The sequence below is a fragment of the Odontesthes bonariensis genome, chromosome 5 (assembly GCF_027942865.1).
Source record: "Odontesthes bonariensis isolate fOdoBon6 chromosome 5, fOdoBon6.hap1, whole genome shotgun sequence".
Taxonomy (NCBI): Eukaryota; Metazoa; Chordata; class Actinopteri; order Atheriniformes; family Atherinopsidae; genus Odontesthes; species Odontesthes bonariensis.
This window is the reverse complement of record NC_134510.1, coordinates 38015988-38030095: the sequence shown is the minus strand read 5'-3', so window position 1 is coordinate 38030095 and position 14108 is coordinate 38015988. Positions and strand designations below refer to the sequence as shown.

General features: G+C 43.1%; 2 protein-coding genes across 2 annotated transcripts; both read left to right on the top strand.

Annotated features, from left to right (window-relative positions):
• The first annotated feature begins 1074 nt into the window (after positions 1–1074).
• Positions 1075–5042, top strand: rnf183 (ring finger protein 183). The gene is made up of 2 exons (XM_075466329.1): positions 1075–1264; positions 3198–5042. Exons 1-2 carry the CDS (start codon positions 1180–1182, stop codon positions 4163–4165), a joined length of 1053 nt encoding a protein of 350 aa, XP_075322444.1. The 5' UTR covers positions 1075–1179; the 3' UTR covers positions 4166–5042.
• Positions 5043–6614: 1572 nt separating this feature from the next.
• Positions 6615–8557, top strand: LOC142380905 (uncharacterized). The gene is made up of 2 exons (XM_075466847.1): positions 6615–7513; positions 8148–8557. The coding sequence occupies exons 1-2, from the start codon at positions 6776–6778 to the stop codon at positions 8223–8225; spliced, it is 816 nt and encodes a 271-aa protein (XP_075322962.1). The 5' UTR covers positions 6615–6775; the 3' UTR covers positions 8226–8557.
• The last annotated feature ends 5551 nt before the right edge of the window (positions 8558–14108 follow it).

Below are 14108 nucleotides of genomic sequence, written 5' to 3'. Positions count from 1 at the left end.
GGACAGTGGAATTTTCCCAACTGTTGACACACGTCACACTCACTGTGAAACCGAGTGAAACATCGATGCTGCTGACGTGAGGCAGCGTGTTCACGCCGTCTGATCTGATCTGAGGGGCTCACCTCAACTGCACGTGATGGAAGATATATATATATATATTGTTTTTATTTTTTTATTTTTTTTTTATTGTTTTTTAAATTCTTAGATTGTTTTTAAAGTGTTTATAAGTGTATAAACATTTTTATTGCTTGATTATATGGATCAATAAAGTATCTATCTATCTCTATATCTATCAAAACTCTTTTAAAACTATCAAAACTTTTAAAACTCTTTTAAAACTATCAAAACTCTTTTAAAACTCTTTTAAAACTATCAAAACTCTTTTAAAACTCTTTATTTATAGTACAAAACATTGAACAATTACACATTCAAGGTCCGGGGGTGGTCAGTATTTTCGAAAGTCAGAATATCGTACACAACACGTTAAAACGGTCTCACTCATCGACCATTTCTGCCATCGTTTTTCACCCAAATCTTTCTGGAGTCGGATTGAGTCGCTCATTTGCTCCAGGACATGCAGTTTGTTTTACAATATCAACAAAAGTATCTGTAGTGGGGGCATTTTTCTGGAGCCAACATTTTGTGACCTTAAGTAGATAATTATCAGCTTTACTCAGTCCATCTGGAATATTTCCAAGATGGAGAGTTAGAAATGATGCAGTGATATTGAAACATAGAACCTTTGAAATGTTATTTGCAAGACCAAAAACCATGGGCCTGATCAGAGAAGACCTCTCAGCATTCTCTCCAGCTGTGTGAAACCAGTCTGTTGGGACTTCTGCTTTGGAGTTATAAAGATATCAGTTTGACTAAGTTCTGCTGCCTCTGGTGATACTGCCATGCCAGGGCCACACAGGCTCTTTGTGAGCGGGTGCACACATGGGAGTTATCTAAGGAAATGCCCTGATTATCTGCATATTCCACACAGACACAGAGGTGAAAGAAAGCAGCGGAATGGCTGCAGCTCGTTCAACTGGTCCGACCAGAAAAGGGAGGGCAGGAGGCGGCGAGCAGCGAGGAGGCTGAGCCCCGCTGCAGTTAGGAAAAGCTACAGGAGGAAATATACGGCAGAGGAGGCAGCCTGGCTCCCACTGCAGACCTCAGCTCTGCTTCTCAGTTATGCTGAGACACATTCTGCCACACAGCCGGATTACTTCACCTGTCAGAGCCGACATCCTTCCACCCCAACAGGTCAGTGTGGAAGGTATTCCAATAAGTCACTTATTCTCTGTTTATTGGCTGTGCCAGGCCTCTGTGCTGCTCTCTGCTTCAGTTTGGAACTCATTTAAACTCATTTAACTCATTTAAACTCTTTTAACTCGGCCTAAGCCTGTGTCTGTGCTGCTCTTTTGGACATTTTTGAGGAAAATAAGCCTCTAAAATGTCAAAAGTGAGCCTTCTGTGGATGTCTGTGCTGCTCTCTGCTTCGGTTTGGAAGCATGCGACTCATTTAAACTCATTTAAACTCTTTTAACTCGGCCTAAGCCTGCTGCAGATTTTCTCTGCTGTTCTTATGGGACATTTTTCGGAAAAATAAGCCTCTAAAATGTCAAATATGAGCCTCCTGCAGATGTCTGTGCTGCTCTTTTGGACATTTCTGGGGGGAAAATAAGCCTCTAAAATGTCAAATGTGAGCCTGCTGCAGATGTCTGTGCTGTTCTTTTGGACATTTATGGGGAAAAATAAGCCTCTAAAATGTTAAATATGAGCCTCCTGCAGATGTCTGTGCTGCTCTTTTGGACATTTCTGGGGGAAAAATAAGCCTCTAAAATGTCAAAAGTGAGCCTGCAGATGTCTGTGCTGTTCTTTTGGACATTTATGGGGAAGAATAATCCTCTAAAATGTCAAATATGAGCCTCCTCCAGATGTCTTTGCTGTTCTTTTGGACATTTTTTACGAAAAATAAGCCTCTAAAATGTCAAAAATGTCTGTACTGCTCTCTGCTTCAGTTTGGAAGCATGCGACTCATTTAAACTCTTTTAAACTCTTTTAACTCAGCCTAAGCCTGCTGCAGATGTCTGTGCTGTTCTTTTGGGACATTTTGGGGAAAAATAAGCCTCTAAAATGTCAAATGTGAGCCTCCTGCAGATGTCTCTGCTGCTCTTTGCTTTGGTTTGGAAGCATTCGACTCATTTAAACTCTTTTTAACTCTTTTAACTCAGCCTAAGCCTGCTGCAGATGTTTGTGCTGCTCTTTTGGGACATGTTTGGGGAAAAATAAGCCTCTAAAATGTCAAATGTGAGCCTCCTGCTGATGTCTGTGCCGCTCTCTGCTTCAGTTTGAAAGCAAACAACTCAATTAAACTCATTTAAACTCTTTTAAAGCAATACTATGTAACATTTCTACCTTAAAATAACAGCTTGAAAAAAATTGTGCGGCTAGAATGAGTTTTAATATTACGATTGGCCTGTCTCCTATGCCCTTCGGGGGTCTTAGTTGGAATAACTGCGCTATGTAACTTTGCTGGAGCGGCCCGGGAGCTAAGCGGAAGTACTTCGACTTGCTTTCTGGCACACCTACCGCAAAAACAAATAGACCCCTCTCACGCTCCCAGGTATACGGCTAAGCTAGCGCAACATTGTCAGTACGATCATCATGGCAGAGGCACCGAAGGAACAGAAGAAGACGCTGACTGATAAAGCAAGGAAGAGAAAGAGAGAGGCCGACAAAGCAAGAGACCGGACTAGAGTTGCCTGTAGGGGGAGCTCCATAATGGGCATAATATTGCTTTAACTCGGCCTAAGCCTGTTGCAGATTTTCTCTGCTGTTCTTTTGGGACATTTTTGAGGAAAAAAAAGCCTCTAAAATGTCAAATGTGAGCCTCCTGCAGATGGAAAACTTTGTGGCTCGAGCAGGTAGAACAGAAAGCTGAGCAGCAACAGAAACCGGTGCAGGTTCGTGTCGCTTGGCGAGTTTCAAACGTCTGTCTCCAGCCCTCCCTGCTTGTGTTTGTTGATGATTTCAGACTCAGAGCAGGAAAAACTTCTGTTACTTATTATCTGCTCCTTATCAGTCCCAAAGCAGCACATGCCCGCTGAATTGGCCAGAGAGCAGCGTGAGTCAGCAGTGACTCTGCAAAGTGTTTTGTTTCCTCAACATGAATGCATGAACTCATTCAGAGATTTACTTTTCCACAGCTGGTGTTGGGGAAACTGCAAACCACCTCCCAGCCTCCATCATGAGCGACGACACGGAGGGGAGCAGGGCTGAGGGGGGCCATGGAACCAGACCGGCCCCCAACGTCAAACCCAAACCCAACCAGAGTGACGGGATCGGCAAGGAGGAGCACAAAAAGAAGAAGTCTGTGAAGGTTCGGAGGTCGAAAAGTACGGACTCTGAGAGGGGCGAGAGGGGCAGGAGGCGAGACCGAGACCGGCCGCGGGGGGAGAGGGCGCAGCGCGGGCGGAGCGAGGAGGCCCGGAGGCGCGACCGGAAGGAGAAGGACGGCGACCAGAGGAGGGAGAAGCCCCCGGAGGACGACCTGGAGGACACCGAGTGCGCCATCTGCTTCTGCTCCTACGACAACGTCTTCAAGACCCCGAAGCTGCTGGGGTGCGGGCACACCTTCTGCCTGGAGTGCCTGGCGCGCATCAACGTGACCTCCCCCGAGCTGAAAACCCTGTGCTGCCCCGTGTGCCGGGAGACCACGGACCTGCCCCACGGCCGGGACCTGCCCCGCCTGGGCAACAACCAGGACATCATCGGCAAACTCCCGGCGGACATGCAGAGGGCGCTGTCCATCCGCTTCAAGCGCAGCAAAGGCAAGCTGCTCCTGAAGAGCCACCCCCCCAGCATCCCCAACCCGAAGAAGAACCAGGACGCTCAGACCACGGCCGCCGCTGGAGGCGACCTCGGAGCGCTGGAGCAGGGCGGAGCCCCGACCACTGTGGTGGACGTGGGCAGACCGCCCAGCAGGGTGAGAGGCCGCCTGCGCAGGTTCTTCCGCTCGGACCAGTGCTACTACGCCGTGGTGGCGTCCATCATCACCATCACCGTGGCGCTCATGCTGGTGGGCATCCTGGCCTTTGTGATCATACCCACCATGGCCCTTCACCACAGGCCCCCCAAACCGGTGAACCACACGGTACTAGGACACGGAGGGTAGGGGTGCGTTCACCCCACAGACAGGGCCCTGAACGGGCCAAAGTGGGGGGGGGGGGGCATTCAAACAAAGCTCTGGACACTTTAATTTACTCCTGGTGTAAAATGGTGAAGGGAGAACTGCGCACATCAGAGCCCGTTCACAGGCAGCGCCGTGATGAAAAGTTCCTGCTGGAAACCTGCTGAAAAGCTGGTGAAAATCTGCTGAAAAGCTGGTGAAAATCTGCTGAAAAGCTGGTGAAAATCTGCTGAAAACCTGGTGAAAATCTTCTGAAAAACCTGCTGAAAACCTGGTGAAAACCTGCTGAAAAGCTGGTGAAAATCTGCTGAAAAACCTGCTGAAAAGCTGGTGAAAACCTGCTGAAAACCTGGTGAAAATCTGCTGAAAAACCTGCTGAAAAGCTGGTGAAAATCTGCTGAAAACCTGGTGAAAAGCTGGTGAAAACCTGCTGAAAACCAGGTGAAAACCTGCTGAAGACAAACGAAGCTCTGGACACTTTAATTTGCTCCTGGTGTAAAATGGTGACGGGGGAACTGCGCACATCAGAGCCCGTTCACAGGCAGCAACATGATGAAATGAAGGAAAACGAGGGCGGCAGCACATCTGAACTGTGTTCAGAAACAGCTGCAACCTGTTTGTGTTCCTATCAGAACTGTGAAAGCAACATTAAACAAGCTGTGCGTGCTGAACTGCACTGAAACCACTGATTTAAAGCAGTTATTCACATCACATAGGACTGGTCTCATGATCCACTTCAGTTTTTACTTCTTTTAAATGTTGTTCATGCCCTTTGTACATAACTAAAGATGTTTATATTTGTAAGTATCTGAGAATGAACTTTATTTCTGATTCAGTCCTTAAATAAAGCCTTTTTATGACACTTTTACGTCTTTTTTTAAATGCTTTTCTGATGACCTGAGTTCTTCTTCTCCTTTTAAAAGCTCTGAAACCGTCCCTTGTTTATCGGGGACTTCCTGTTCACTCTCAGCAGTCGTGCCGCCTCTTTGGACACCTGATACCCTCTGGTGGTGTAAACACACCTGTTAACAGGACAGCCGGAGAAAAGTGTCCTCGCCCTCTGTCCTGTAAGCCTGTTTGACAGCGTGCCATCCGGCTCCTGGATGCGTGGTGAGTTATCAATGTCAACAACTCACTGTGGGAATGTCAGTGAGCCTGGTCCAAACTTTACTCTGAAAACTTTCACCAAATGGAGACATTTTTAAATCCAGGTTAAAGACATTTCTGTTCTCATGTGTCTATGCATGAAATCTGCACGATATCTTTGAACTTATCTGGACTGTTGCTGGTTCTTAAATTCATTTAAATCACTTTATTTGTTTCTCTTTATATTCTTTTATGTATTTTTAATGCTTCTTCCACTCCCTGCTGCAATGCTTTTATTTTATGTGAAGCACTTTGAACTGTTTTGTGCATGAAATGTGCTATATAAATAATTTTGATTTGATTTTGACCTGATCCAGCATCAATCTGACGGATTTGGTCTTTGTCATATCTTTGGCTTATCTTTGTCCTTTGTTAAGTATAATTTATCAAATCAAATCAAATTTTTTTTGTAGCACATTTCATGTACAAAACAGTTCAAAGTGCTTTACATAAAATAAAAGCATTGCAGCAGGGAGTGGAAGAAGCATTAAAAATACATAAAAGAATATAAAGAGAAACAAATAAAATCATTTAAATGATTAAAAACAAGCAACAGTCCAGATAAGTTCAAAGATATCGTGCAGATTTCATGATAAATCCATAATAAATTCAGAAGAAGCAGCCAGTTTCTTCTCTAAGATCACTGCTGATGTCTTTCCTCCTTTTTTACCTGGCTTCCCCTCTACTCCCCCTCTTAGATCCTGTGGAAGCAGGCAGGGTTCACTTACTTTATCACACTTTAATTCAGTAAATAAAGACTCATTGTAATAAATCATGTGCCGCTGTTCATCATTGGTCAGTTTGACAATAATCTGAAGACCCGATCAGGACTTTTTGGATCATGTCCTGATCCATAAAACCTTGAAAGAGTGCGTGCGTCGTGTTCACGTGACCGTGTTCGCTCCTCAGATTGATTTTGACCTTCTGCCCCTTTTGCCTTCCTGAGCAGGCAGTTGGGGAAACAAAAACACTAATTTATAAATATTCGTCATCTGTGTTTTTATGTCACCTGGACAAAGGCAAAATGTTTTGGGTGACAACAAATAACAGCCCAGGGGCGCATGGGCACTATGAGTCTTTTTTTTATTTTATTTTTTATCTAAGAACAACTGTTGAAATGTTACCAAACCAAATCAAATGTATTTGTAGCACATTTCATGTACAGAACAGTTCAGTTAAATTAAAGCAGGGCAGCGGGAGTGAAACGTTACTTTGGCAGAATGGCGCATTCTGGTTCTTTTTAATGTGGTGTTTTGACAGTGACGAATATTTTCCACTATTACCTAAAGACACACCCTCCTGAACCCCCCTTTACGGCAACTGGGGCCAGCATGGTGGTCGACCCCCACCCTGATCTCGTCTCCGGGCACATTAACCTTTAAATGCGGCCGGCCGGATAAAGGTTGAGCAGCCGGGACTCTGAAGGAGAAACGGGGATTTCTGACCGCTATGGCCTCCACCCCCTCCGCCTCTTCCCTGTCGGCCGTTCTCCGGTGTAGGGGGAACATCTTGACCAGGAATCCTCCGATAAAGCGGCCTGCCAGCGCGGCGTACAGCCTCGGACTGGCCGGCGCGGCGCTGCGCGACTCCTCGCCCGCGCGTCCCGGGTCCAAGCAAGCGTCTGCGTGGACTGTCGTTCCCGGCGGCGAGAGCGTGCTGGCGGGGGGAGGGAGACTCGCTGTGTCGTGTCGGTGGGACAGGGTGGGTAAAGAAATTTTGAAAGAGGAAGATTACCAGAAAAATGATCAATTACGTCACGCCAAACTTTCGCGATCCTCTGGGGAGGAGATGAGCCACTCCGCCCCTTGCGTCCAAAGCGCAGTGGCTCGCGGGCTGAAATCTGTCCTGCTGGGAAGGGAAAGGTGCTCTAAAATTATTCACATGATAAAATACGAAGCGCACGCCGCGCACGTATGTGAAATCATTTCGGTTCAGGGCACCGGGAAGCTGCCGCCCGGCGGGCTGAAGCTGTCAGTCACAGCCCCGTTTCTGGTGGACACCTCGGGGGGAAACTCGTCCCTGGTGTTGACCGGTTGGTCAACACTGAAGAACAGCTGCTTTTCTCTGACGTCTCTGGTGTCCAGACTGTTACTTCTGAAGCTGGCGGTGCTGTGCGGGTCCGGCGGCGGCTCGCGCGCTGCGCCGCATGCGCCGCGCCAGCAGGAGAGCATCAGAGGAGTCCTGCAGGTGAGCGTCACCCCGCAACCTTTAACCCGCCCTACCAAAGCCCCAAAATAAAGCAACTTCATTGAATTTTAAATCCAAAATCTATTTTGTATGATGAAACCACCTGTTATTTATCTATTCAACTCAATTCAATACATTTTTTTATCATTTATTTATTGTTACCCAATACAAAAAGACAATCACCAGTTTTCAGGATTACACTTTTTGTTTTTTTAACTGTCCAACAGTTTTCTTGTTTTCTCAGTTTTCTTTAACATAATAAAGGTTTATTATTGCTGTTATATAAATGTGAAGTAATTCTGAATTAATTATATTGAAAGAGAAAAAAACGGTGAACTTTTTCTGGTGTTTAAATGTTTTTATAATTCACGGGTCAAAAATGACCCATAAGACAATCTTTGTGCCCTAGTGGTGTACAGCCCACATGGAAACATAAACAAAAATAAAGTTTGACTTTTTCTAATGATAGGGTCCCTTTAGGAAAAGTCATAACATTTCAAGTTGGAAAAAGATAGTTTAAGGTGTTTTTTCTACAGCTAAACATGGTGGTGGGTCTCTTTTGATCCATAAGACAACAGGAGGGTAAAGATGTGACCCGGCTCCTGTGAAAACATTCTGTGCCTCCATTTTACAGGAAAGTGGCCAAATCTGCGGGTCCTCTCAGGACGAGCTCAGCCCAGGACAGGAGGTGACGCAGGACAGAACTGAGTGACGGTCCAAGGCCTCAGAACCAAAGATGCACGCTCACATTTATGGACTTTCCCAAGATGCAAAGTGTCTGGACTTCAACCTGGTGACACACACAAAGAAAAGGAAAAAACAGCAAGCCCCCCGGCCCCCCTTTAAGGATAAAATGAATGTAGGAGCAATACTGTAACAGGAAATAATTCCATGTAAAGCATTACATGGAATTATTGTATTTTATTGTATTAATTACTGCACGTTTTGCACAGAAGCTCATTCTACAGACTGTGATGCAAAAGTCTATAAAACCTCAAGGAGAGCAAATAAAAAAAAACCTGCAATGAGCTGGAAATATTAAAAGATTTGTTGCTTATTTTTTCCACTTTGCACTTTTTCCATCAGTGTTAAGCTGCTTTAATGCAGTTACGGGTTCAGTTAAGTAGAAATATATTTCACATGTGACTGAAAATGAGAGAATTTAGATTCTGGTAGCATTTAGAAACCAGGACGGGTTCTTTTGATGGAATATTTATTATTATTTTAATCTAATTAATCACATGATTTCCCTGATTAATCGCGATTAATCGCATTTGTACGCAGAATCCAAAAATGAATTCAAAAGTAGCGTATAGCTTTTAGCATTTAGCTTTATTTTAAATGTGCTGCCATATGAATGAAAGTGCCATAACATTTGTTGTGCAAACACACTTTTAACATCAGCATCTTTCTGTAGTTTTTATGTAGAAGCCTCGCTCCACTGTCTGTTTCCTTGAATGACTTGCTGCTATCAGTTGTGTGTTTTGCCTTTAAATGATATTTTAGACTGGAACTACTACGCTGAGAAGACAATTCAACTTGGCTGTAAATGCAGGAGTTTTTTTACACATTTATTTTAAAATACGTGCTTTTATGTTGAAACAAGTAAAACAGGAAGTAGCGCCGGTTAGCTCCGTTAGCTTCACACCTGTAACGGTGATGTTACCTGCTAGTTTATCTTTATTTTATTCCTCCATGCTTCGTGGTGTTTGCTGTAACTGTGTGAATGTGATGCATTCAACAGACTTTTACAATAATAAAACCTGCGTTAACGTGCGATAAAATATTTATCGCCGTTAAATAATTAACAAGTTAAATGCGATAATAACGAGTTAACTCGCCCAGCCCTAATATTTTTACATTAATACAGTTTTATTAAGCCTTATTAACTTTTCACAGTTCTTTTTTTTATTCAGATTCATCTCAAGTTGGTTTGAATTATTTATTTTTTTGACCAATCCACACACAGTTCTCCACAGGGACAAAGCAAAGACTGATTGTTGAACTGCTCGTTGCTCACAGTTGGTGCTTCTGTAACTTAGCTGGTGTCCACCTGACATAAATAGATAAGACATGCATGTCTATATGTTTAACAGTTGGTGGTTTGCATTGGAGTTGAAATGAAGCCATGAGGTTTGGAAGGCTGTTTGTAGGCCTTTCAGACGGGAAAAAGGAACATTTTTTAAACATTTAATATCCTCAGACTCCAACAGTCTCATACGGAGGAGGTTTTGAACCACCAACAGACTGCCTGCATCTGGCTGCCAAAGTCATGTGACAGTCTTCTGGGACTTTGAATGGCCGTCAGCGCATGCTATGAGAATTGAGGGTGAGGGTTAGGCAAAAAAACAACAACTTTTTAGTCATAGTTTCCAACAGCGTGTGGATGAAACAGGCACCAAGCATCACCTCATTAATTCCATCAGGATGACGATGGATGCAGGACATTTCTGAGCAATTCTGAGTGCAAACCTCTGGATCTAGAGATGTGGAAAAAGGTTTATATCTGTACGGGTGGCTTAAAGGGATAGTTCGCCTCTTTTGACATGAAGCTGTGTAACATCCCATATCAGCAACATCATTTCTGAACATCTTCTTACCCCCTGCTGCGTCCTGTGAGCAGAGTTCCAGCCTCGTTTTGGTGCTGATGAAGGTAGTCCGGCTAGTTGGCTGGGGCTAGAAAAATAAAGCGTTTTGCTTCTCAAAACAATATGCGTTCAACAGAGTAATACATTTGCATCACAAAATGGTTCTCCAGGAAAAAGTCAGAGCTCACAGTCTCTTGGCCCTATTTTCTCTCCCTTCGTATCACTGCCTGCTGTGCAGACCGAGCAGGAAACACCGTAACAGGCGCGGCTGTCGGCATGAACTCGGCTCACAGGACGCAGCAGGGGGTAAGAAGATGTTCATAAATGATGTTGCTGATATGGGATGTCATACAGCTTCATGTCAAAAGGCGAACTGTCCCTTTAAGGAGTCTTGTTTTGTCTCACAATCAGTGGTCATCATTCTTCAACCTGCTGCATTATTCCATCCCAGAGCTGTTTTTTTATACGGTCATGAAGGAGTTACCACACGTGTCTCATCTCTCAGTTAAATTCTGCCAACAAACATCCTCTATTAAAGGGATTATTCATTTCTGCTTATTAAACTGCTCCGAATAAAAACCCAGCATTTAAGGTTTGTTACTTAAAATAATTAGGTTGCTACAACTATATACTCCCAGATCTTTTGTTATATCCCTGATAACCACATTACAAACGCAGGTGCTCCACGTCGTCTTTTGTCCTTTAATGGATTAATTCAACAACTGAAACACAAACACTGAACAAACTGTCAGGTGTCATCCATAAAAAAGTTTGGTTTTTTTTGGGTCAGATTTAAAAACGTTGAGTAAACGCTGGTTTTCCAAGTCCTCGTCTGCCACAACAACCGATTAGATTTGGCTCTGAAACGTAGCCTGAAAGGGAAGTGAAACCCAAAGGTTCACAAAACACAAAACTATCCCTTTAAGGCGTCATCCAAAAGTCAAGAAAGGCTTTGTTATAGGCCTTTCGGACCCAGTGATCAAAGAAAAATATGAAATTAATATTCATGGTGACACATTTCACTCGTGCACAAGTTTGTCTCATTTTTGGTATGAAAAGATCATCTTTCCTCTTTGGATTGAATCAGGTTTGCTCTGCTCTCACATCTTTTTATTTGGCATTTTGTGCTTTCTAAACTTAACCAAAATGCTTAGAATGATTATTTTTCTAAATGTTATTTGTAGATTTTCTGTAGATTTTTCCCACTTGGCTTCACTTCCTGCTCCCTTAGCCAGAAAAACTCATTTTCAAAGTGTGGAAATCTGGCCGTAACTTGACGCAGCACTTTAACCTTGTGCCTTCTGTTCAGCTTCAGACAGAGGTCATTGATCCATCTTATTTCCCTCACACATGGTTCACATTCAGCGGAGCGTGGTGATAATATCTGTTTTTACTGCGGCTGCAGTTAATAAATAGCTCGTGCTTTAGGGAAGTTTTTTTGCATTGCAAATAGTTTCATTCATTCTTTCTCACGGGGGCGTAGAAGCAGAGTTTCTTTAAATCAGCAATGTTCTGAAGAAATATAAAGCTCATTTAGGCTGCTGCTGTTTATTAACGACACTTTTTACCCAAAGTGGCCGACAGTGTTGGGTTCACGCTCCTGTCCGTGGACACTTTGGCTTAGATGTTTCCCTCATTTAAAGAATATTGTGAACGGCTTTCTGTGTGATCATCTTTGACGGGGATGTGTGATAAGTAAACAGATATAAGTTGAATAAATAAAAATGGGATTAATAGTGCTGTAACTTTAAGTAGTAGACACACTAAATCATAAATATATAAACTAAATCATAAATAATAATAAATAAACCCTTTAGATGCAAAGAGTGACAAGCAAATATAAATATATTTTTGCTGGTACTTTACTTTTTTCCACTAAATTCTGCAGTGAAGAAAATACAATTTCATGTTTTATCTCATCAGCGAGATTCATCCATTTTCATCCAACCATTCATCCATTTTCATCCAACCGTTCATCCATTTTCATCCAACCGTTCATCCATTTTCATCCAACCGTTCATCCATTTTCATCCAACCGTTCATCCATTTTCATCCAACCGTTCATCCATTTTCATCCAACCGTTCATCCATTTTCATCCAACCGTTCATCCATTTTCATCCAACCGTTCATCCATATTCATCCAACCGTTCATCCATTTTCATCCAACCATTCATCCATTTTCATCCAACCGTTCATCCATTTTCATCCAACCATTCATCCATTTTCATCCAACCGTTCATCCATTTTCATCCAACCGTTCATCCATTTTCATCCAACCATTCATCCATTTTCATCCAACCGTTCATCCATTTTCATCCAACCATTCATCCATTTTCATCCAACCGTTCATCCATTTTCATCCAACCGTTCATCCATTTTCATCCAACCATTCATCCATTTTCATCCAACCGTTCATCCATTTTCATCCAACCGTTCATCCATTTTCATCCAACCATTCATCCATTTTCATCCATCCAACCGTTCATCCATTTTCATCCAACCGTTCATCCATTTTCATCCAACCGTTCATCCATTTTCATCCAACCAACCGTTCATCCATTTTCATCCAACCGTTCATCCATTTTCATCCAACCGTTCATCCATTTTCATCCAACCGTTCATCCATTTTCATCCAACCGTTCATCCATTTTCATCCAACCGTTCATCCATATTCATCCAACCAACCGTTCATCCATTTTCATCCAACCGTTCATCCATATTCATCCAACCATTCATCCATATTCATCCAACCAACCGTTCATCCATTTTCATCCAACCAACCGTTCATCCATTTTCATCCAACCGTTCATCCATTTTCATCTAACCGTTCATCCATATTCATCCAACCAACCGTTCATCCATTTTCATCCAACCGTTCATCCATATTCATCCAACCAACCGTTCATCCATTTTCATCCAACCGTTCATCCATATTCATCCAACCGTTCATCCATTTTCATCCAACCAACCGTTCATCCATATTCATCCAACCAACCGTTCATCCATTTTCATCCAACCGTTCATCCATTTTCATCCAACCGTTCATCCATATTCATCCAACCAACCGTTCATCCATTTTCATCCAACCGTTCATCCATTTTCATCCATCAAACCGTTCATCCATTTTCATCCAACCGTTCATCCATTTTCATCCAACCGTTCATCCATTTTCATCCAACCGTTCATCCATTTTCATCCAACCGTTCATCCATATTCATCCAACCGTTCATCCATATTCATCCAACCGTTCATCCATTTTCATCCAACCGTTCATCCATTTTCATCCAACCGTTCATCCATTTTCATCCAACCGTTCATCCATTTTCATCCAACCGTTCATCCATTTTCATCCAACCGTTCATCCATTTTCATCCAACCAACCGTTCATCCATTTTCATCCATCCAACCGTTCATCCATTTTCATCCAACCGTTCATCCATTTTCATCCAACCGTTCATCCAACCATTCATCCATTTTCATCCAACCGTTCATCCATTTTCATCCAACTGTTCATCCATTTTCATCCAACCGTTCATCCATTTTCATCCATCCAACCGTTCATCCATTTTCATCCAACCGTTCATCCATTTTCATCCAACCGTTCATCCAACCATTCATCCATTTTCATCCAACCGTTCATCCATATTCATCCAACCGTTCATCCATTTTCATCCAACCGTTCATCCATTTTCATCCAACCGTTCATCCATTTTCATCCAACCGTTCATCCATATTCATCCAACCGTTCATCCATTTTCATCCAACCGTTCATCTATTTTCATCCAACCATTCATCCATATTCTTCCAACCGTTCATCCATTTTCATCCAACCGTTCATCCATTTTCATCCAACCGTTCATCCATTTTCATCCAACCAACCGTTCATCCATTTTCATCCAACCGTTCATCCATTTTCATCCAACCGTTCATCCATATTCATCCAACCAACCGTTCATCCATTTTCATCCAACCGTTCATCCATTTTCATCCAACCGTTCATCCATAT